The sequence below is a fragment of the Grammomys surdaster genome, unplaced genomic scaffold, assembly GCF_004785775.1.
Source record: "Grammomys surdaster isolate TR1022 unplaced genomic scaffold, NIH_TR_1.0 62, whole genome shotgun sequence".
NCBI classification, from domain to species: domain Eukaryota; kingdom Metazoa; phylum Chordata; class Mammalia; order Rodentia; family Muridae; genus Grammomys; species Grammomys surdaster.
This window is the reverse complement of record NW_021604564.1, coordinates 19867566-19890104: the sequence shown is the minus strand read 5'-3', so window position 1 is coordinate 19890104 and position 22539 is coordinate 19867566. Positions and strand designations below refer to the sequence as shown.

Sequence of the window (22539 nt, the reverse complement as noted above, 5' to 3'; positions counted from 1 at the left end):
GAGGAGGAGGAGGAGGAGGAGGAGGAGGAGGAGGAAGAAGAGGAGGAGGAGGAGGAGGAGGAGGAGAAAGGGAGGAGGAGGAAAAGGAGGAAGAGGAAGAGGGGGAAGAGGAAGAAGAGGAGGAGGAAGAGGAAAACGAGGAGAAGAGGAAGGGGAGGCGGAGGAAGAGGAGGAAAAGGAGGAGGAGGAGAAGAGGAAGGGGAGGCGGAGGAAGAGGAGGAAAAGGAGGAGGAGGAAGAGGAAGAAGAGGAGGAAGAGGAGGAAGAAGAGGATATAGAAGAAAAGAGGAAGAGGAGGAGGACAAAGTAAGAAAGAAAGTGAAAAAAATGTTTAAAAATTATAAATTTAAATAAAATTTATTGGGCTGGGATTTTACTATATTGCCTGGTTAGCATCAAACTCCTGGATATGAACAATCCTCATCTGACTCAGCCTCTTGAGTATCTGTGATTACAGACATTGATAGAACAAAATTGAAGCACACACACATAGGCAGACATGTAGCAATGATGCACTAGTTATTAATAGCTAAAACATTTATACTCTGAGACAGGCATCAGAAAAATTACAAGTACTGTTCTTAGCTTAGCTTATACTTATTAGTACTAAGATACACTAGTAAAGAAACAAAATGCAGGTGACCTTAATATTTATAGCCTATGTTTTAGAAATCTAGATTTGATTTAATTTATTTATGAGTACAATGGGGAAGCTGCAGAAGAAAAACAACCCCATAGCCAAACAACTAGGAATACAATGTAATTTTTTCATATTGTAAAATATATGTTTAGGCAGCAAGTTCATAAATAATTCAAGGGGTGATAAAACTTACCTGAACCAAAAATATAATAAGAAAATAAAAGTTTGCCACTCTTCTGAACTGTTCAAATAAATTTTTTGGAACAAAATTCCATACAGTATACTAGGAAAAAAGAGAAAAGAAAAATCAACCAACACCTATGTAGATACCAACAATATTTTTCTCTCTGTAATTTTAAAGAAAACAAATATATAAATTGGCAGTAAGGAAAATGGTTTCAACAGAGTGGGAAAATGGTTCCATAGTTAAGAGTATACAGACTGCTCTTACAGAGGACTCCACAGTTAAGAGTGTGCAGACTGATCTTACAGAGGACTCAAACTCAACCCTCAGCCCCAAAGTCAGGTAGCTCGAAACGGCCTGTAACTCCAGCTCAAGGACGATCTGCACTTCAGGCCTCCACAGGCACCCACTCGCCTATATGCATACAGGCACATACAAATAATAATAATAATAATAATAATAATAATAATAATAAATCCTTTAAAAGCATATGTGTAAACTGGGCATAGTGGCACATACCTTTAGGAAAGTGGTTCTCAACCTGTGAATCATGATCCCTTTGGGGTCAAATGACCTTTTCATAAGGGTTCCATACCATTATAATATTTATATTATGATTCCTAATAGCAGCAAAATTACAGTTATGAAGTGGAAACAAAAATAATTTTATGGTTGGGGGTCACCATGACATGAGGAACTGTATTAAAAGGTCACAGCTCGGGAAGGTTGAGAACCACTGCTTTAAGCCCAGCACTCAGAGGCAGGCAGATTTCTGTGAGTTGGAGACCAGCATGCTTACACAGTGAGATCCAGGGTTACATAATGAGTCACTGACTCAAATTAAAAAAAAAAAAAGCAAACAAACAAAAAAGATTTACAACATGTCAGATTTACTAAGCAGCTTATAAGCAAAGCAAAGAGATTAACAGTTGTAGTTAAAGATAAAATATATAAGGGAACATGTACAATAGAAGGCAAAGCTCCTTGTGGTTTTGTAGAAAATGTGTCAGAGAACAATACAGAAGTTCTAAAAGAAAACCAACATCATGCCAGCCTCACTGCAGCATGAGAGAAGAGTATCAGCAACTATATATACTCTTGACATGGACTATAAACATCTTTAAATTTTCACATTTTAAGCACCAAGGTGAATGCATACAATCTGGCAAAGGGTCAATGAGAAAAGAGTTTCTGCAAGCTATGAGACTGCCAGCAATAGAGTTACAAGGGTCTGGAAATAACTGAGACACAATAAAGTAGGAAAGCCATCTAAGGATGCTTATTTATGCTAAAATGGCTTAAGGAGAGTGCTTATTTAAACACCTACATTTCTGAAACTCTGGTCAAAAACGTTAAACTTAAACTGCATAAGAAAACAGCCATATAAAAGAACTTACTTAATCACAACACTTTTTAGTACTCTCAGCCTCCAACACCAGCTGAAATGCTATGAAAGTCCTACAGATAAGAATCTTAAATATTAGAGTTTAACAGGATCATCAGATCTGAAAGCCTCTTCCTTGAAGATTAGGTTTCACAGTACTAGAAGGTGCTAAGCAAGCTGTCAACAGAGGTAAGTAACCAGCAGTCCCATTCAACTGTGATCCTTATTAGCTATAGCTACAACAATGATCAGCATGGTAAGATATTCATCAGTAATAAATCTGTATCTGTATCAACACCTCTCTAATTGGATGTAAGGCCCACTCAACATGCCTGGTACTGGATATGTAGCCAGCTACACAGCCAGGGCTAGAGAGGTCATATAGTACATAATACAGTACATATTGTACACATAGTACAGCCCAATACCATCATTTTACATAACTCCTAACCGTATCCTAAATTCTTTTCTTTGAATCTACAAACAAGTGTAGCTCTTATACATCATCAAGGAAGCGTCTCTGCAATAGACAGAGATGGCTGCAGAAAGCCCCAGCTAGTCAAAATGCAGAACTGACTGTGAATATATCTACAACACATTTCCTACACCTAACACTTGAGAGATATCAAAGAAAACAGAGTTAAAGAGGATGTAAGAGCCAAAGAACCAGAAAATCAGCTGAGACTGTGTCAGGGAAGTGGGACCCATGATACTCCAACAATGCCTAAACAAGACCAAAACAAGGAAAAAACAATAACCATGCTAACATGAATGGAGGAAATCCCAGTGTGCCTTACACGTAGACAGAGGCCAGTAACTAAGCAAAGCTAAGAGCAGTAGAATTATTCTTCCCCAGGGGTCAGCCCTGAAACCATAAACATACAAATGACATTAAATGGACTCCGTAGGTTGTAGTTACATATGTAAAAATAACAAAGAAAAAGAGGTTGCAGATTTGAGAGGGAATGAAGGTTGGGGTGGGACATTAGTGGAGTTGAAGAGAGAAACAGAAAGGGGATGTATCTTAAATAAACAAATTAGACTTTAAAATTTCTTAAGGTTTTTAAACCTATACAGTATCCAAAATATATATAATAACTGGAACAGGCTCTTTTAGCATCATCAATGGATCCGTTTTTCTTTTCTTTTTTTCGAGACAGGGTTTCTCTGTATAGCCCTGGCTGTCCTGGAACTCAGTCTGTAGACCAGGCTGGCCTCAAACTCAGAAATCCACCTGCCTCTGCCTCCCAAGTGCTGGGATTAAAGGCGTGTGCCCCCACCGCCCGGCTTAAATAATGTTCAGTTCTTCAGTTGTATCAGCCATATTTCCAATGCCTCAATAGTCCTATGTGCTACTAGGTTTCTTACTGAACACCGCAACTCACTTCTATCATGAAAGAGAAATGATTTAGACAGTACTGCTCTATAATCCTCTACTTTAACAAACATAACTTCTTCAAGAGCCAAAGGAAGACATAAGTAAGAATAAAGTAGTACCTAACACTAAAATATTTACAGGAGACTCTAGATAATAGGTCAAGGAGGCTTTAAAATCACAGAACAGAGTTCAAACTCTAACCAAGCTACTTACAATTTTGAGAAAAATTATTCAATTTCCAAGCACTGAAATCAAAGAACTATGATAATATAAAATGTAGCATTTTATAAACAAGATTTATTAATTATTTCACATAGGTTGTTGCAAATATTAGATAACATAAAGTGAGAAGAAACAGGCTCAGCAGACGGCCATCACAGTACAGTCACAGCTAAAGACAACGGTTAACTGGTAGGAATTAACAGCCTCTTTTCTTTCCTACATCATGTTGGGTGAGATATATCTATCAACCTTCAGTTTCTTGACTTTTTAAAAGTATACATATATACTTGCACACATTCAGTAAATCATCTGTAAAATGTTACAAATTTATCATTTTGTTTTGTTTATTTAGGACAAAGTATTGTATCATATATCCCAGGCTGGCCTTAATCTTGCTATGTAGCTAAAGATGACCTTGAATTTAAGAGTGCTGAGATTATAAGCATGCATCATAATGTTCAATTTATGTGGTACTGAAGACTGAACTCAGGGCTTTGCATGTGACAAGTAAGTCTACCAAATGAGCTACAAATACATCCAAAGCTCTCATCCACAGTGTAATAATAAAGTTGTTTACTCTTACCTTAGATGAAATGATCCGGTTATCTATAAATTTCTGAGGTGTGTAAAGGCCATTCTGTGGAAATCTGTTGGCTATGTAAATAGTTCTTGTGTCACTTTGATGTGGTGGGTCAAAACCCTAAGATCAAACAACAGAAAAAGAATACTAATTAGCAGGCTAGTTGTTATAATATTTTACTATTGATTTTATATAACTGATCATATTATATATAGTTTTGGCCTTAAACTGCACATAGACTGACTCTATTCTATTATTAGGACAGGTAAGCCACCAATGCTTTTCTTCACAGGTGAACAGGTATAATACCTTTAGAAACAAATTAACTAAAGTCATATCTTCAATAATGAAAATTAGTTCACACCCTAAAATATGCTACAAGGGAAAGAACCAGATATGAGAACTTTAGAAGCGTTCTTGACTTCATTGCTTGCTTTTTACTCCCATGAGTGTCTTGCTTCCTCCTGTGATACATTATTACTAAGAGAAACAGAAATATGTCTAATTAATATATGGCTACCATGTCTGATAGCAAAGTTTTATGCTTGTTTTTAACCTCTCTTATACCAAGATCAATTTAGTTTCAAAGAGCTTTGCTCTCAACAGACTAAGATTCATTTCACAGATTTATACCACTGAATCATTTCTTTGTAGAGGTAAACAGGTAAGACTTCCTGAATTTTAGATAGAAATATGTTTAAAATATTCCTGGCAGAACACATACTCTGCCTTTAAGTTCAGAAGACCATCTGTGTTGACTGGTGCTTTGTTGACTTGGTATAGCTAGAGATATCTGGGAGGAGGGAAACTCAACTAAGAAAATGCCTCCATCAGACTGACCTGTGTGCGTCATTTTCTTGATTGATACACTAAGGGTGAGAGAGGCATAGAGAGCAAGCCACAGGGAGGAAGCCAATTAAGCACTGTTCCTCCATGGTCTCTGACTCAGTTCCTGTCTCCAGCTTCCTGCCATGACATTCCTTCATGGATAACGGACTATATACTATAAGATGAAATAAATTCTTTCCTCTCTAAGTTGCTTTTGGTCATGGTGTTTTTTACCACAACAATATAAAGCAAATTCGGACAACATCTCTCCAAGTACATAGTTAATCTTAGCATAGTGTCTTAGTTACTTTTCAGTAGTTACGATAAGTCGGCTTGACCAAGGAAGACAACTTTAAAACAGTTTAATTTGGAGCTTACAGCTCTAGAGACTTAGAGTCAGTCCATGGTGGCAGAGCAGAAGTGTGGTGACAGAAACACTGAGAGCTTACATCTTGTTCTGCAAGTTGGAGGTAGTGAACAAAATGAGCGAGTGAAGCCTCAAAGCCCCACATGACACACGTCCTCTTCTAGGGCCATACCTCCTAATCTTTCCCAAGCACGTCTACCAACCAGGAAACAAGAGATTAACAGTAGCAAGTAACTAGTTCATTTACTCTCTTTAAATCTGCATTGAAGAACTTAAAGTTGGTTGTTGGAGGAGGGAAGAGGATCTAGAACAGTGGTTCCCAAACTGTGGGTCACAAACCTTTTAGGGGTAGAGGGAGGTCAAGCAACCTTTTCACAGGGGTTGCCTAAGACCACTGGAAAACATTTAATATTTGTAATATGATTCATAACAGTAGCAAAATTATAGTTATAAGGAAGCAACAAAAATCATTTTATGGTTTGGGTCATCACATGAGGAACTCAACATCAAGAAGTTTGAGAACCACTGATCTAGAAGGACTTGGGGGAGGGGAAGAATATGATTAAAATATATTTAAAAGTTGTTTTAAGCTTCTCTTTCTCTTGTGTGTGCACTCTTTGTCTCTCTCTCTTCCCCCTCTCCTCTCTCCCTTCCCATGGCGACTTCCCTGGCCTTCTTCCTTGGGGCCAGTGAACTCACCTACCCAAGAGCAGGTTCCCAATAAACCTGCATTCAATATAATCTTTAAAAAAATGCTTGAAATAATAAAAATATAATAAAAAAGAAAAATAAAGAGAGATTGACCCTCAAAGTGGGATGCTATCATTCTTATTTGGGTTAGAAACCCATTTTTTCATATTTAAAGTTCAACATAAAAAGATAAGATTATGAACTTTCCTGTCTCTCACTATCAAAGAATCAAGTCATTGCCACTACTAGACTTTCTGCACATACTGTTTAATTTGAAAGCCGTTAGTGGAGTGTCAAGGGAAGCAAGGGAGGTCCAGAGCTGAAGCAATGAAGTCTTCAGTGGTGTGCTGAGCAGCAGGACTGCCTGTATACATTATAAAGACTCTTCAAAGTCAAACCCTAGGACATCAACAGGTAATGTGTGCTGCTGAAAAACATGTTTAGTACTGTGCTGAGCACTGTGACATTTTTTAAAATTACTTGACCACTCTGAAATAACAAATCACTTAGAATGTTATGTGTTAAACCATCCTATAATTTTACTTGCAGTTTTCATTTTATAAATACAGTGAGCACAGACTATATGCCAAAAAACATACTTGGAACTACTGAAATACCAAAATGAGAAGACATTATTCTTACTCTAAATAAAATTTTATTTTTAAAAAGTGAGGTCTTTATGATAGAAGATGTAGCTTAGTGGTAGACACTTATCTAGCAAGGCCCTGAATTCCCTCTCCAGCACAGAAAAAGATGGGAAGACAGCCTTGAAAGGAAAGAAGTTCCCGACTCTCCTCAAAGAAAACAAACAAAACAACAACAGAAGGCACTGAAAGCCAAGCCAAGGACCAGTGCTGAAAGGCACCCACAGCCACAGTTGGGCATGGTACTCATCTAAATCCCAGCTTTCTGGGGGCTAAGCTGGAGGATCACTCTAAGTCTAAGGTCCTTCTTGCTACACAAGGAGACTCCATCTCAAAAACCCAAACAGAGGAAGAACAGGAGGAAATGTGCATGCTGCCCACCATCTGGGCCGGACACTGCAGCTCCCTTTGACAAGGCAGTCCCAGGAGAAACAACCCAGCCTGAGTCCTGAGCCAGCCAGGGAACGTTACAATACAACACACTGCGTCTAATCCATCTACAAACCTTCTAGATCATTTAAACTAAGTCCAGCTGACTAGATATATATTTTTTCCATCATAAAAAAGTACAACAAATTTCAAATTGAGAAAAATTCCTACTGAGATAGCATTATATTGTTAGGTATATGTCTTTTCCTAGAGAATATTATCAAGCATATTCTTCTTCTGAATAAAGCTTTAAAAGTATAGTCTAGTTTAATTTCGGATATAATGAAGGTTCGATTAAAATAAGCAAGAAAGATGTGTCTTTTGTCACCTTAGATTTCTATTATAGTATCACAAGTATCTCAAAAAACAAAATAATTTTGGGGTTCCCAAAGAATAATGAAAATAAAAACTTGCAAACAATTTGCTGTGTTGTTTAAGATCAACTTACAGACATTCTGGTTTATAAAATGTATTTATCAAAAGGTATATATCAAGGAACAAACAAGACCTAAACATTAAAGTACATCAATCTAATCTTGAGAACAGCCATGAGTAACTACAGAATTCTGATAATTCTTCTCCTTTTTCTCTACAAACCACTAACTTAAGTCTCTTGCTACCTTGCACATTCCTTCTTAATCTACTCTGGTCCAGCCTCATTCCCAGGCAGGTTTAGGATGACAAAATAGGGAAGGTGTGAAGGGTGACAGAGAAAGGAACTAGTCCTTCACCCAACTATTAACCCTGGCCCACACTGCTAGTTTCCTGGGGAAAAAAACTCCTTATTTCCTTTTAAAATTTTCATATATGCATGTAATGTGTTTTGATAAAAATCCACCTATTCTTTGCCTCTCCAGTTCTTTACCTATCCCCCCTAATTTTTTCCTTCCAACTTTATGTGTTCTTTTTGAAAAACTTTAAAATGTTTATGTGCATGTGTACCTGATTGTCTGGATGTATATCTGTGCAAGAACCCATGAACACAAGAAAAAGGCATTAGATCCTTGGAAATGGAGTTACAGAGGCAGTTTTGAACGACCCAATGTAGATGCTGGAAACTGAAGCCAGATCCTCTGTCAAAGTACACTTAAACGCTGAACAATCTTTCCAGCCTTGGTTGTTGTTGTTGTTGTTTTAAAATTCACTGAGACAACTTAATGATGAGGGATGTACATGTGTACAGAACCACCCACTGAAGCATGGGGAGCCTCTAAGGGCCTGCATCCCTGAAGAAAACTGACCCACCCTCCAACTGCCAATAGTTCCTTAGCTCTGGATGGAACGTCATAAGCCCCACCTTGACTCATGCTGGGATTTGTTCCTGGCCTGATCTTGTGCAGTTTTTGTGTATACAGTCACAAGTGTTCCACGTTCATACCACAATGGTGCTGTGAAGTCCAGGGAATACTGTTCTGCTGCAGTCATCTACTACCTCTGGCTTGTACAATCTTTCTACCCCCCTTTCTGCATTGAGCCTTCAGTGGAAAAGGAGTGACAGATGTCCCATTTAGAGTTGATCACTACACACAATCTTTTATTCTCTGCACAATGACCAGTTGTTTTTCTGGACCCCACTGGCAAACTACTAAAAATTAACCCACAAATTGTGCCACCTCACGGTTGTGGGGTCATCCAGGAGAGGAGATGGAGAATGGGGTAGAGCGGTGCTGGGGAGCAGGAAGGTAAGGATCAGATGTAGGGACAGCAGGGGAGAGAGAAGGGAAGTCAGAGGTGAGGTGCAATCTCTAGGAAGTGCCAGAGACCTGGGATGGGATAGGCTGAGGCCCCAGGGAGCCTACGGAGGCGACTAGCAGAGAATCCTAGCAGTGGGGGATATGGATCCTGAAGCAGCCACTGCCTGTAGCCAGGAAGGACTCCCCAGGGGAGGGATAAGGGTAGCAACCCATCCACTAAGCCTTGGACCCACAATGTGTCCTGCCTATAAGATGTGCAGGGACAAGGTCAGAGCAGAGACTGAGGGACTGGCCAACTAATGACTGCCCCAACTTGAGACCCATCTCATGGGCAAAAACCAATCCCTGACACTATTAATGATACTCCACTAGGCTTGCAGACAGAAGCCTACCATTTCCACCCAGCAGCCAATGGAAAGACATGCAGAGACTCACACCCAACATTAGATGGAGCTTATGAAAGAGTTGGGGGAAGGATTTAGGGATCAGAAGAGGACAGGGCTTCCCTAGAGAGACCAACATAGTCAACTAACCTCGATTCTTGGGGGCTCTCAGAGACTGAACCACCAACCAAAGAGCAAGCACAGGCTGGACCTAAGTCCCTTATATATATGTAGCAGACGTGCAACTTAGTCTTCATGTGAGTCCCCCAACAACTAGAGCTGTGGCTGTTACTGAATCTGTTGCTTGTCTGCCTGTGAACCCCATCCCCCTAAATGGACAACCTTGTCTGGCCTCAGTAGGACAGGATGCACCAAATCCTGCAGCAACTTGATGTGTGGGGCTGGAGAGAGTGGGGAGGTGACACCCAGAAGAGAGCTCCCCTTTTTCAAAGGAGAAAGGGAGGGTGGAGTGGGGGGAGGATCTATGTGAGAGGAGAGCAGGGGCTGATATTGAGATGTAAAGTGAATAAATAAATTTAATTAAAAAATAAAATTTTGTTATTAAAAACCAAACAAACAAAAAACAAAACTGGTTCTCTCCTACCATGAAGGTCCCAGGGACATAACTCAGGCTGTCAGGCTTGGCAGCAGAAGCCTACCTGCTGAGCCATCTTGCAGGTCCAGCTGTTAAGTCTTTAAAGAAAAGAATATAAATATAAGAAACTCAGAACTGGGAAGATAGCTCAATGGGTAAAAGTATTAGTCATCCAAACCTAACCACTCAAGTTTCATCCTGGGAACCCATATAAAAAAGGCAAATGCAGTGGTTCCCACCTTTAATACCAGTGTACTTCAAGCTAGTCTAGAATACTATGTGCAGCCAAAGAAAGCAGCAAGGTGGAACATGAGAGCCACTCCTAAACGCTATCCTCTGCCGTCAACACGCATGTGCCCCCCCAATTAATTAAATAACCAAATAAATTTCAATGCAAAGTCAATCAAAATCCTTAATTTTCACCCAGAGAATTAAAAAAAAAAAAACCTGCTTCTATGTCATACATGGAAGAGCAAAGGTCCAATGCAATTCTGAGAAAGAGAAACCAAGCCATGTGGGAGATTCTATCTCACAAATGACTCATCATGCAGAAACTATAATTAAAATGACTCATTATTGGTATACCAATAGATGAGTGAAATAGAAAAAAGAGAACAAAAGTTATGCACAAAAAGGTCACCATGCTTTTTGTTTTGTTTTATACAATAATACACCACCTTAGCAGTAGTTCCAATATCTATTAGACAAGAGCCTCTGAGGAAACTACCTGAGCAGAGAGACAGAGCTTCATTTTAGCAGTCTCAAATCCTATCAGCAGGTTACCACAATATAGATACTCAGAAAGTGTTAGAGACAATTAATAAATGGAAACTGACTATGCCTAAAAGGGGATGGAAAACTGAGAAATGGTTTTTGTTATGTGGAAAACTAAAATCCCAGGCTTCATGAAGTAAGTAGGTAGGGTCAAGAGGCTGCTGAATAGTGTTGGAACTCTAAGAGAAACAAAGCAGGAAAGGGGGTGCAGAAGCCACAGTGGAGGGGTGTTGGGTTTTGTTTTGTTTGTTTTACATTTTCTACTTAAGGGCTATAAAAAGCTTTACTGTTTGATTAGGTATCTTATTTACTTTTCTGTTGCTGTGAAGAAACACTGTGGCAGTGACACTGAAACCACCATATAAGGTATGAAGGAAGTAAAGGATCCAGCAGATACCTAGGGAAAAATATTCCAAAAAAAGAACCAGCAAGGACAAAGATCCTGCAATGTTAAGGATGCCTGGGCCATATGAACTGCAAGAAGGCAGAATCAAGAGTAGAGTGGGGATAAACATCAGGAACTTCCTATATATAACCAACAAACATACTGAAAAGGGAAATAAGGGAAACAATACCATACATGCTAGCATCAAATAAGTAAATCAATAAAATATTTGGGAATAAATTTAGATAGAAGAGTAAAGACTTATATAATAAAAATCTTTTTTTGTTTGTTTGTTTTTTTGTTTTTGTTTTTTCGAGATAGGGTTTCTCTGTATAGCCCTGTCTGTCCTGGAACTCACTCTGGACCAGGCTGGCCTCAAACTCAGAAATCCGCCTGCCTCTGCCTCCCAAATGCTGGGATTAAAGGCGTTCGCCACCAGTGCCCAGCTCTAATAAAAATCTTAAGACATTGAAAAAAGAAATTGAAGGTATCAGTAGAAGGAAAGATTTCCCATGTTCCCATGTTCATACATCAGAAAGATTAATATTGTGAAAATGGCCACCCTACCAAAAACAATCTATAGGTTCAATGCAATTCCTGTAAAAATTCCAACACAATTCTTCACAGAAATTGAAAAAAATAATCTTGCTGGGTAGTGCACACCTTTAATCCCAGCACTCTGAATTTGAGGCCAGCCTGATCTACAGAGAAAGTTCCAGTACAGCCAGGGCTACACACAGAGAAACCCTGCCTCAAAACAGAAAGAAAGAATGAAAGAGTGAAAGAATGAAAGAACAAAAGAGAGAGAGAGAGAAAGGAAGAGAGAGAGAGAGAGAGAGAGAGAGAGAGAGAGAGAGAGAGAGAGAATCTATCTTTAACTTTATATGGAAATAAAAAAAAACAGAATTGCTAAAAATAATTCTGAACAATAAAAGAATTGGTGGAGATATCATCATCCCTGATTGTAACTTATGCTACAAAGCTGTAGTAATAAAATCAGCATTGGACCAGAATAAAAAGAGACACACTGATTAACTGAATAGAAGTGTAGATCTGGACATAAGTCCATATCAGATTTTTAAATTATTTTTGAGATTATAATTTATTCATATCATATCCATTTCCTCCCTCTAAACTTTCTCGTGTATGGGATTCAATTTTTGATATTTTAATTACTTTTTTATTGAAAACTGCATTGAACACTAAATGTCTACCTTTATAATAAACAAGTACAGTAACAGTAAAGTAAACCATACTTCTGTTAGTCACTATTTTTCTGTTTGGGACAGTTTAAAAGTTTTTCTTTTGTCATAAAAACAGGAATGTACCTATAAAAAGGCTCAAAATAGGCCATCTTTAAAAACAAAAGGCAACGATTCACAAAAGACTATGAATACAACATGTAACCAGTTGAAACAAGGATTTGTTAAAATCAGTCACATCTAACAGCACATCTGAGTGTTCTTGTATAAGATATCACATGAAGAAAAAAATTTATCAATGTTTTTAAAAAGCAGGTTTGTTCAGAGACAATCTGATGAGTTACTACAAAATTCACAGCCTCTTTTTCTTAAATTGCTCTTGTTGGGGTGTGTCCATGTGTGCATTCCTAAATTTGTAAATACTTGTATGTACATGTTTCCAGGCCGACCATTTGTTACTGGATAATTGTCAATTGGTGTGTTCTTCCCCTGGGAAGACTATTATCTCTTCCTAGCAGCATTCCTTAGTTGCCTATAGTTCTTTATCTAGGGTTGACTCCTTGTGAGCTTTCCCCCTTCCAAGTTAACGTATCTATTGGCATCATCCTTGTTCAGCTCATGTTTAGGCAGCCATGTTGGTGAGACTTAATGGGTGTAGCTTCAGATATTTCTAGGAGATACAATTTCATTGAAACTTCCTGTTCCTCTGGCTTTTACAGTCTTCCCATCACCCCTTCTGCAATGGTTCTTGATCCTTACGTACAGTAGTTTAGAGAACTGAGTTTTGACAAAGAGGCAAAGATATACACTGGAGAACAAAGAACATCTTCAACAAATGGTTCTGGTCAAACTGAATAGCAAAACGTAGACGGATGAGATTAGATCCACATCTCTCACCCTGCACAAAACTCAACCACAAATGGATCTCAATGTAAGGCTGTGATATCTCAAATCTGATAGAGGAGAATGTGAGAAATATGCTTAAACTTAGGCACAAGAAAGGACATTCTGAGCAGAACCCCAATAGCACAGGCAGTGAAACCAATAATTGACAAATGAGACTTCATGAAAGTACAAGGCATCTGAACAGCAAAGGATTTAGAATATGTACAGTTTAACAAAAAGACTAAACATCAAGGAACAACCCAATTTAAAAATGGTACATGAAACTAAACAGAATTCTCTAAAGATTACATACAAATAGCACATGCCTTTAATCTCAGTACTTAGGAGGCAGACTGAGGCAGGTGGTTCTCTGAATTTCCAGGCTAGCTTAGTCTATATAACAGGTTCTAGTCAGAGCTACTTGTCTCAGAGAGAAAGAAGGGGAGGGGGAGAGGGAAAGGGAGAGGGAGGGAGAGAAGAAGGGGGAGGGAATGCACAAGAGAGAGCACACACAAATGCTAAAAAAGTGGAACATGTTTTCACTGCTGGTGGGAACACAAACTAGTACACCGCTGTGGAAATCACTATGGAACATGACGTTCCTCACAGCACTAGAAATAGATCTACACAAGTCCCAGCTACACCATTCTTAGGCTAATAACTAAAAGACTATATTCTACCTCAGAGATACTTGCTTATCCATGTTCATTGCTGTTCTATTAACAAGATGTGGTATATTATACAATAGAATATTATTCAGCTGTTAGACAACAAAATTATGAAAATTTCAGGTAAATATATGGAACTGAAACAATCATCCTGTGTGAGGTAACCAAAATCCAGAAATATAAGCACTGAATTTTTCTCATGTGTTGATGCTTTTCAGCTTTAGATATGTGTATTTCATTTGGAATACACAGACAACTTAGGTAACTAGTAAAGGAGCATGGGAGAGGCTTAGCAATAGAGTGTTACAAAGGAGTAGCCGGTACAGAAAAGATTACATGGCTTGAGGATCGAAGGACAGAGTAGAGGAGGGCACTTGAGGAGGGATAACTAAGACTGAAGGCCTTTTGAAAAGTCACATAGAAGAATACTATTGTGGAAGCTTCCAGCTTAAATGGAGTTTCTCTAAAGTGAGAGGACAATATCCCAACTAGATGTCCACTACTAAATGAAGCGCTCAGGACCAAGAATGGGTTACCTCTTTTTGAGTTGTTTGCCAAAAGGATCGATAACCCCCTCCCCACAAGTACAGGCTATTGCCAATGCTATTGATTACCCTCCAGAACTTGACAGTAAAACCCTATTGCTGAAAGCACCACATACTTGAGTTACAGAACATAAAGATACCAAGTTGGCACTGAACTGGTAACTTCATTTCTAGAGTTCGTTAGTGCTGCACACTACAAGAAAAGTAATCATCAGCCTCAACCAGCTATGAACACTGAGAACTATAGTCACAACCTGCCTGGCAGGATATGCCCACTGATGCAATAGCAGCTCGAGAGATATGGAAGTAACATACTGAATTAGAATTAAGGCCTGCTCCATGAGATATGTGACACCATTAATGACACCAAGAACCTGTGGCTAGATGGATCACTGGCTCTAGGAAAAAACCTACTACTAACCTGCTAAATGGACATGCCAATAAATGACTTTTAATGACTTACTACTTTACCCATAGATCACTGCACTACCCAACCCTCATCAGAGAAGCTTCTTCTTACAATATATGGCAATTAGCACAGAGATCCACAACTGATCAACATGTGGCAAATTAAGAGATGTCAGAGTGCTCAGCCCTGATTGGATATCTATATAAAACCCCACAAAGACTCAGGGATCTAAGTCAAAGAGTCGAAAAGATTAAGATGTAGAGATGGTGAGTGTCTTAGTCAGGGTTTCTATTCCTGTACATCATGACCAAGAAGCAAGTTGGGGAGGAAAAGGTTTTATTCAGCTTACAGTTCCACACTGCTGTTCAAAAGAAGCCAGAACTGGAACTCAAGCAGGTCAGGAAGCAGGAGCTGATGCAGAGGCCATGGAGGGATGTTACTTACTGGCTTGCTTCCCCTGACTTGCTCAGCTTGCTTTCTTATAGAATCCAAGACTACCAGCCCAGGGATGGCACCACCCACACTGAGCCTTCCTCCCTTGATCACTAATTGAGAAAATGCCTTATAGCTGAATTTCATGGAGGCTTTTCCTCAAAGGAGGTTCCTGTCTCTGTGATAACTCCAGCTTGTGTCAAGTTGACACAAAACCAGCCAGTACAGTAAATGACTTCAAATCAACTTTTCCAGACAGGGCAGATACACATACAAAATCATAGCAGTTGTGACAATATATATAAGGCCTGCACAAAATCAAGCAAGAGAAAACAAATTTTCAGCATGGAGAAAGTGAAGTAGGCACGAAATCACACCCTTAGCTAAAGAGCTGTTGGCATTTAATTGCTGCCAGGGGAGGAAACTAAATTTGCTTTCAATGGTGACACCTGGTATACCGACCTCACTCTGGGGAAAGCCATACACCCAGGCTCTGAAGCAAGATCCCTGAGTGCTCCTGGGAACACCCAGACACTTCTAACATTTCACCTTGACCAAAAGAAAAACTTGATATTTAAGAATACACTTCTAAAATCCAAACACTCAGGAGACTGAGCAGGAAGATCACAAGTTAAGACCAGCCTGTGATACATTAAAAAGATCCTTTCAATAGATAGATATAGACAGATAGACAGATAGATAGATAGATAGATTAGACAAACAGATACAAATATAAAGAAAGATATCCAGATTTAATGTGCTCCAAAGAAACCAAAGCTTACTTTTAACGTTATATAGTAGTGCTAGTAAAAATAAAACACTAGTCACAGATGCAAGCCACATACATTATTTTTAAATTTCTAATACCCACATTTTAAAAATAAATAAAATCTTTATTATATTTACTTATTGATGGGGAGTGGGCACATGTCACACACAAATGTAAAAGTCAGAGGATACCTTTCAGGAGATAATTTCTCCTACGAAGTGAATCCCAGAGGTCAGACTGAGCACATTTACTGTGTATTTATTACAGTAATTGGTAACAAGTACCTTTTTCTGCTAAGCCATCTTACTATTACAGAAATAAATATAACTCAGATATGTCACATTTTTCTTCTAAGATCCATTATATTTTATACTTAAGAAAATTTCAGCTTTAGCTAGCCATATTTCAAGTTTATTAGACAGAACTGATGCAGAATAAACCTTTTAAAAATGATTATTATATTAAAGAACATTTGGAAGTCAGTTACAGTACAGGGCAAATTAAGATAAAGAGGGAAGCTTCACTGTGTTTGCAGGTTTAAGGGAATGAGAAAGGGCAAAGGCTCTGCTAACTGACGGGGGCTAGAGAAGGATGATAGCAGTATCACAACCACAGTGGACTGCGAGCCTGAAGGGGATTCCCTCCTGTGACAGCACAAACAAGGCAGGGGAGCACAGACACAGCAAGTGTGCTCATGCATTTGATAACGACACCCAGGGAGCTGTGGCTAAGAATTTGCCAGTTTCCTCAGTGAATCAGGAGACAGCCTTTACCTCCTTTCATAATCACCAGTGCAAGTCTGAAAGGCCATCAGGAACAGTTTAAGAACTGCACTGCACTGTACCCCAGCTCCAACTCCCAGATGCTCGGATTACAGGCCTGTGCCACCAACTAAAACAAACACTATCTAATAGCTTATGCTTGCACACAGTTACAGTCATTTTCTACACTCTTCTGGGCTTGTCAGACTTAAACTTTATCACTATGTTGCTAAACACAGAAATAATTAATTATTCATTATTTCCTAATCTATTCATTATCCAGAAAGCATTATCAAGACTAACTGTATGCTCAATCTAGGGGCTGAGTGAGAACAGTCATGAGGAAAAGCCTCATCACATTCACATAAAACAGGATTTAGCGTATAACTACACACAAGTAAGTTCTATGAAAACATGGTAATACATTGTTCTATAATACCATGTACGTCACCTAAACATATTTGTTTACAAGGATTTTTGCTTAAAGGTAGACATCAGCACTATACAAATAAATATACTATTGAAAATATTCTTCTTTTAACATAAATTTTAGCAGCTGCATGTGGTCAACAGCTACCACTAGCATGTGTAAAGCTGTGGGTTTGACTGCTAGCACTGGAAAGGTAATAATTAATAATAATAATAATAATAATAATAATAATACACCAGGCATCTAATGGTCCTATGCTATTATAATTGAGACGCTGTTAATGATGTATTATAATGGGTTAGTACAGCATGTTACTGAAAAGGGGTACACTATGAATATAAACTACACCAGAAATACATAATAACTTTTAGCATTAAGTAATTTGAACATTATGTGTAAAAGAAAAACAAAAAAAAAGATATTTCACGTTTTCACTATTTTCATAAAAGGAAAATGTCAGTTTTTATCATGCTTCCTCATGGTTAGGCAGTTAAAAATATTTTATAGAGATAAGAAAGTAATCAATTTTTTTAAAATGGCAAATAAATTAATAGAAGATACAATGGCCTATCATAAGAAGACAGCAGTTAAGTGAGATGTCTCAGGAGGCAGAGGAGACTGCCACCAAGCCTCAGAACCTGAGTTTGACTCCCGAGACCCACAGGGTAGCAAAGAACTGACTGGCATAGGGTGCTCTGACTTAAACACACATACACACACACACACACACACTGCACTAAGTATTAACAAAAAAATTAAAAACAAAAAGTATCTTTTTTTGGTTAAAGTATTAGTTGGAAGCCAGGATTCATATGAAATGTTCTGTAACTCCAAAACAACCTGTCCCTATGATTTATTGATTTACCCAAATTTTCACTTTATGAATTTTACAATTAACATAATGTTGGTGACTAAACCCAGTGAGCACACATAGAATATATCTGCATTATTTGTATATAAAATGTGTATAATATGAATAAGCCAAGCTAGACTTTTTGAACAGAATTCTTGGAGTAGCTACTAGAATGGCTATTTATTACTGAGCTAGTACAACATACTTCGTTACTCTGTACATACTTAATAATATGTACATACATAACTTAATTTGTAAGTTACGTGATTACACAAACTTAGCAATACAAAGTCCTGCTTTGGCACAAGGCCTTAAAGACTTGATATGGTAAAAGTAAAACCAGTGACAGGCAACTAAATATCAGAGATAGCATTTTTTTATGCAAGGCAACTTGTTCAACTTGTTAGTCCCATAAGACAGCTGACTTATAAATGACCACACAGCTTCTGGTTCTTCCTTTCAGCTGTAAACATTAAAGCCATTTTCCCCAACGTTACCAGATTTCTATCTGGAAGATAGGAATGATCATACAGAAGGATTTTATTCAAGCTAACAAAAAAAGTACCTCACACTGAGACACTGTCTTAACATACTGGGAAAAGCTTGAAAAAAACAGACTTAAAAATTATTTTCTCACACAAAACATCAGATAAAAGGTGTTAAATCAAGCCTTCTTTACATGACATCTGAGAAGTCAAAAGCAGATCAGATTTGTAATAATTAACTTCCTTACTGTACCGGCTTGCCACAAGAAAGCCAACAGTGTGGATTAAGTGACATCATTAGCTTGGATTCCCAATAAAGCTGGAATATTTCAATTTGCAACAGTTAGCTAAAAATAAAAACCCACCATTTGTATGAGGGAGTGGCAGGCAGTTCTAGTTTTATTTATAAGATTTCTTTATTTAAGAGTGATGCTTACTGTAAAGTAAACAGGAGACTGACTGAAATACATACTTTTTAGTTTTTACCTGAAAAGCTGTTCTACCACAGGGGGAAAAAAAAGAATGAAGATTTTGGTCTCAAAACAGTACATTTCTGATTCACTAAGATTTATCACTGCCTTGAAACCTCGTAAACAAAAATACTGCAATTGGTACAATTTCGAAATTAAACAGCATATAGGTTAGCATTCCTAGAACTGAAGTGATGTCTGCTCTGTCACTGTCGCCTCGGCGTTATTTTCTAGGCTGCAGGTGCCAAGAGACATGAGAGATTTTCGTCTGTGGATAATTTCTGAGAAAGGTGACGCTTTTGAGATACTTAAGTCACTCGAGGGCTTTCTTTTTCTCTCTCCAGGTAACACAGTAATGTCCAAAAGTTACCCACTGGTTCCAAACCCGTGCGTTCTAACCGCCTTGAGGAGGGGTGGGCAGATTCACAGAGAAGTTGCACCGGTCTGCGGTGAGGACCTTTCCGGCCCGCCTTCCTCCTAGGCCCTGGGCGAGCTTCCGCCGGGAGGCCGAGGAGGACCCAGACCTCCTCCGGAGCCCGCACGAGCCTAGTTCGGAGTCCGGGGAGCCGCCTGACCCGCGCCCCGCGCCGCCGCCTCCGTCACCTCGGGGCCCGCGCCGCTCGCGACCCGCAGCGGCCGCAAGCTGCAGCGCATCCCCGCGCTGTGCGGAGCCCGGGCCGAGGGAGAGCCGCGCGCGCCCGCCGCGGCCTAGCCCGCGCCGCCCCGCCGCGCCACCCAGCACTCACTTACCAGCTGCTGCCGGACCCAGCGCCACATGGCCCCGGCGCCGGCGAGGCCGTGGTGGCGCGCCGGACGCGGGGCCGAGCGGCAGCAGGTGGAGGAGGACTCCGAGAGTGACCGGAGCAGGCGAGCCCCTCGGGCTTAAGTTCCGCTCTCTGCTGCCGCCGCCTTTCTACCCGAGTAGGGTCCCCATCCCGCCACCCCGGCCCCGAGGTCCTACAGGCGCGGCCTGGCTGCCAACCGCGCCCGGCGCAGCTCAACTCCCCGCTGCGCCGCGGCCACCTTCATCTCTGACCGTTGTCACCCCACCCGAAGCACCGCCGCCCCCACGGCGCCGCCCCGCCCTCGCCCGCCATGGCCCCGCCCCCAAGCCCTGCGCTCCACCCCCGTCCGCCATGGCCCCGCCCCAAGCCCTGCGCCCCTCCCTCACCTGCTCTGGACCCGCCCGCTATGCTAACCCTCCGAGGCCCACCCTTCCCAGTTTTCGCACGGGTTTGCCTGCCCCTTTCCGGGCGGTATGTCGTGAAAGCGTGCACGCTCTCACGTTCGCCTGCCCTGTGGGCCTTTTCCGAGTTTTTGTCCCCTCGCGGGCCAGGCTGCAGCAACTTCTCGAGGGAGAGTTGAGTGGGCAGTTCATACACACACACACACACACACACACACACACACACACGTATCCGCACCAGCAATGTATGTGACCAGAATAGTCAGTCCCCAGAGGCTACCATCAAATTATCAAAGGCTTTCATTTGAGGGGAAAATGATTATGATCAAAATAAATTGTAGGAAATTCTCACAGAATTGGTGAAGATACTCTTTTAATTGTCAAGGGCATTTAACTGCTTCGCACATAACTCAGCGAGTGACCAAAGTGGGCTAACATTGGGGAAAGTTTGAGATTTTTCTGTGAGAGTACAGGCTGCACCTCAGTTTCTGGGGATGTTGTTCAGATCCTATCTTGCTGAATTAAACTGGAAAGGTTAAGGGGAAAGGCTTTCTATGAAGCGCTAACTGCTAGGCATGCAAAGAAAACTACCCTGGAAGTAGCTTGACCTCTCCGACAAGGATGTGGATAACTGTTGAGAGGGACCATACAAGCAAATGGAAGAAGTTTATACTGTTTAAAAGCATCCACTTGTACATCTTCGTGTCGTACTCATTTTCCTCAATTAAAACACTTCACCATTAGACGCTTGTAATTTGAAAAGTACCATTGAGCAAAAACCTAAATCTAAGCTACCATAATCAGACCAGTCAGCCTTTTGGTTTCAGTAGGCATTTTTTAGATAATCCAGCGTTGCAGTTAGAATCTTTCTTTCAGATATCTATGACCTATAAAAGCAGCAATGGATTTTTTAATATTATAGATTACCCAAATTTAGAACAGATATTTAAAAAGAAAACGGAATCTTAGTTTTGCTCTTATGACTGAACCTTACTTTATGACACCAGCATGAAGTTACAGGTATGTTTTTAGAGAGGACAATCTGTTGCTTCCATTCCTAAGACAATGTCACAGAAACTACTGCATCAAGCTCTACCAATCTTCTCATTTATCGATTGGTTCTTTGAAGTACATATTATCCCAATTGTGTGGATTGAGAAGCTCAAGTTAAATAATTTGGCAAAATTGTGATTCAGACTATGGGCTATCAGGCAGTAGGACATGTATTCTTAAGCTATAGTCCTAAACAAGCTAGCTTCTCACATTTCATTTCTAAATGACTTGATTACAAAGTAACCCTGGAAATGTTTATTTATATGCCACCAAAGTTTGTCAAGATAACCTGTGAAACAGCAATCTAGAGGATGCTTTATATATCATTGGACTGGGTTCCAAATTTCTAAAGGTAGAAGTGGGCAGGGAGTGGGGAATTAGGAGGGAGTTGAATCTAGGTGTTTTGAGGCAATATGACAGAAAGCAACTCAAGTATATGAAGACCGTAATGAAAATTCAAACTGTCAGGAACAAAAAATAGCAATAGAGCAGTGTTTTACCCCAAACATTTTCTACCAGGACCATAGCATGGAGAGTATTTTTATACTATAGTTGAAATTCTTTAGTGGTGGCAAAAATCATCTACATGTATAACAATCAGTGGTTTTTATTAAATTAAATTTATTTATTGGAGGTAGGAGTGCATGCCATCTTGGTGTGTAGAGATCAGAAGTTTTTAGTGACCAGTTCTCTGAAATCTTGATTTCAGTTGTATATGTATACATAAACACATATGCTATTGGAAACAAACAAAAGAAACTTGTTCTAAGTACCGCCATTTTGTTTTCAGACTCCATTTAATCATGGGGGGGAGGGGAGGAAGTTGAGGGGGGAGAGTAAATTTGAGGTCCCAGGTCCTAGGAGAGCTGGGGACTTCCCAATAGCTGAACAGCTTCTGTCGTAAACAGTTGTCTGAGTCCAGCCATCTCTAGGATGTCTCCATCTTGCTGGCAGGGTTAAACTAAGTTCGTGTTCCCAGGCTCAGGAATCAACTCCTATCCTGATTGATGGAAAAATGTGACAATTGCTTGGCACAGACTTTTGTGGTTTGCTAGCTTAAACATTCTGAGATATTCTGGCTCTTTGTTGCAGTTGGATTTAAGTGGACCCCATAAAAACAACTTCACTCAATATAAAAGGGATTACAACCTGTTGATTGTGATTGGAAAGGCTTAGGAAGAGAGATGGGAACACATGAGTTAAGAAGGTAGGTAC

At 39.9% G+C, this 22539-nt stretch overlaps 1 protein-coding gene across 1 annotated transcript in view; it reads right to left on the bottom strand.

Moving 5' to 3' along the window:
* The window catches only part of Atp11b (ATPase phospholipid transporting 11B (putative)), a 93862-nt gene extending 73674 nt beyond the window's left edge, over positions 1 to 20188 (bottom strand). The window contains exons 1-3 of the mRNA XM_028763590.1: positions 19836 to 20188; positions 4391 to 4507; positions 833 to 922 (exon numbers count right to left, since the gene is read on the bottom strand). Coding sequence (XP_028619423.1) covers positions 833 to 922; positions 4391 to 4507; positions 19836 to 19862 — 234 coding nt within the window. The 5' untranslated portion in view covers positions 19863 to 20188. The remainder of the gene's footprint in view (positions 1 to 832; positions 923 to 4390; positions 4508 to 19835) is intronic.
* Positions 20189 to 22539: the final 2351 nt, after the last annotated feature.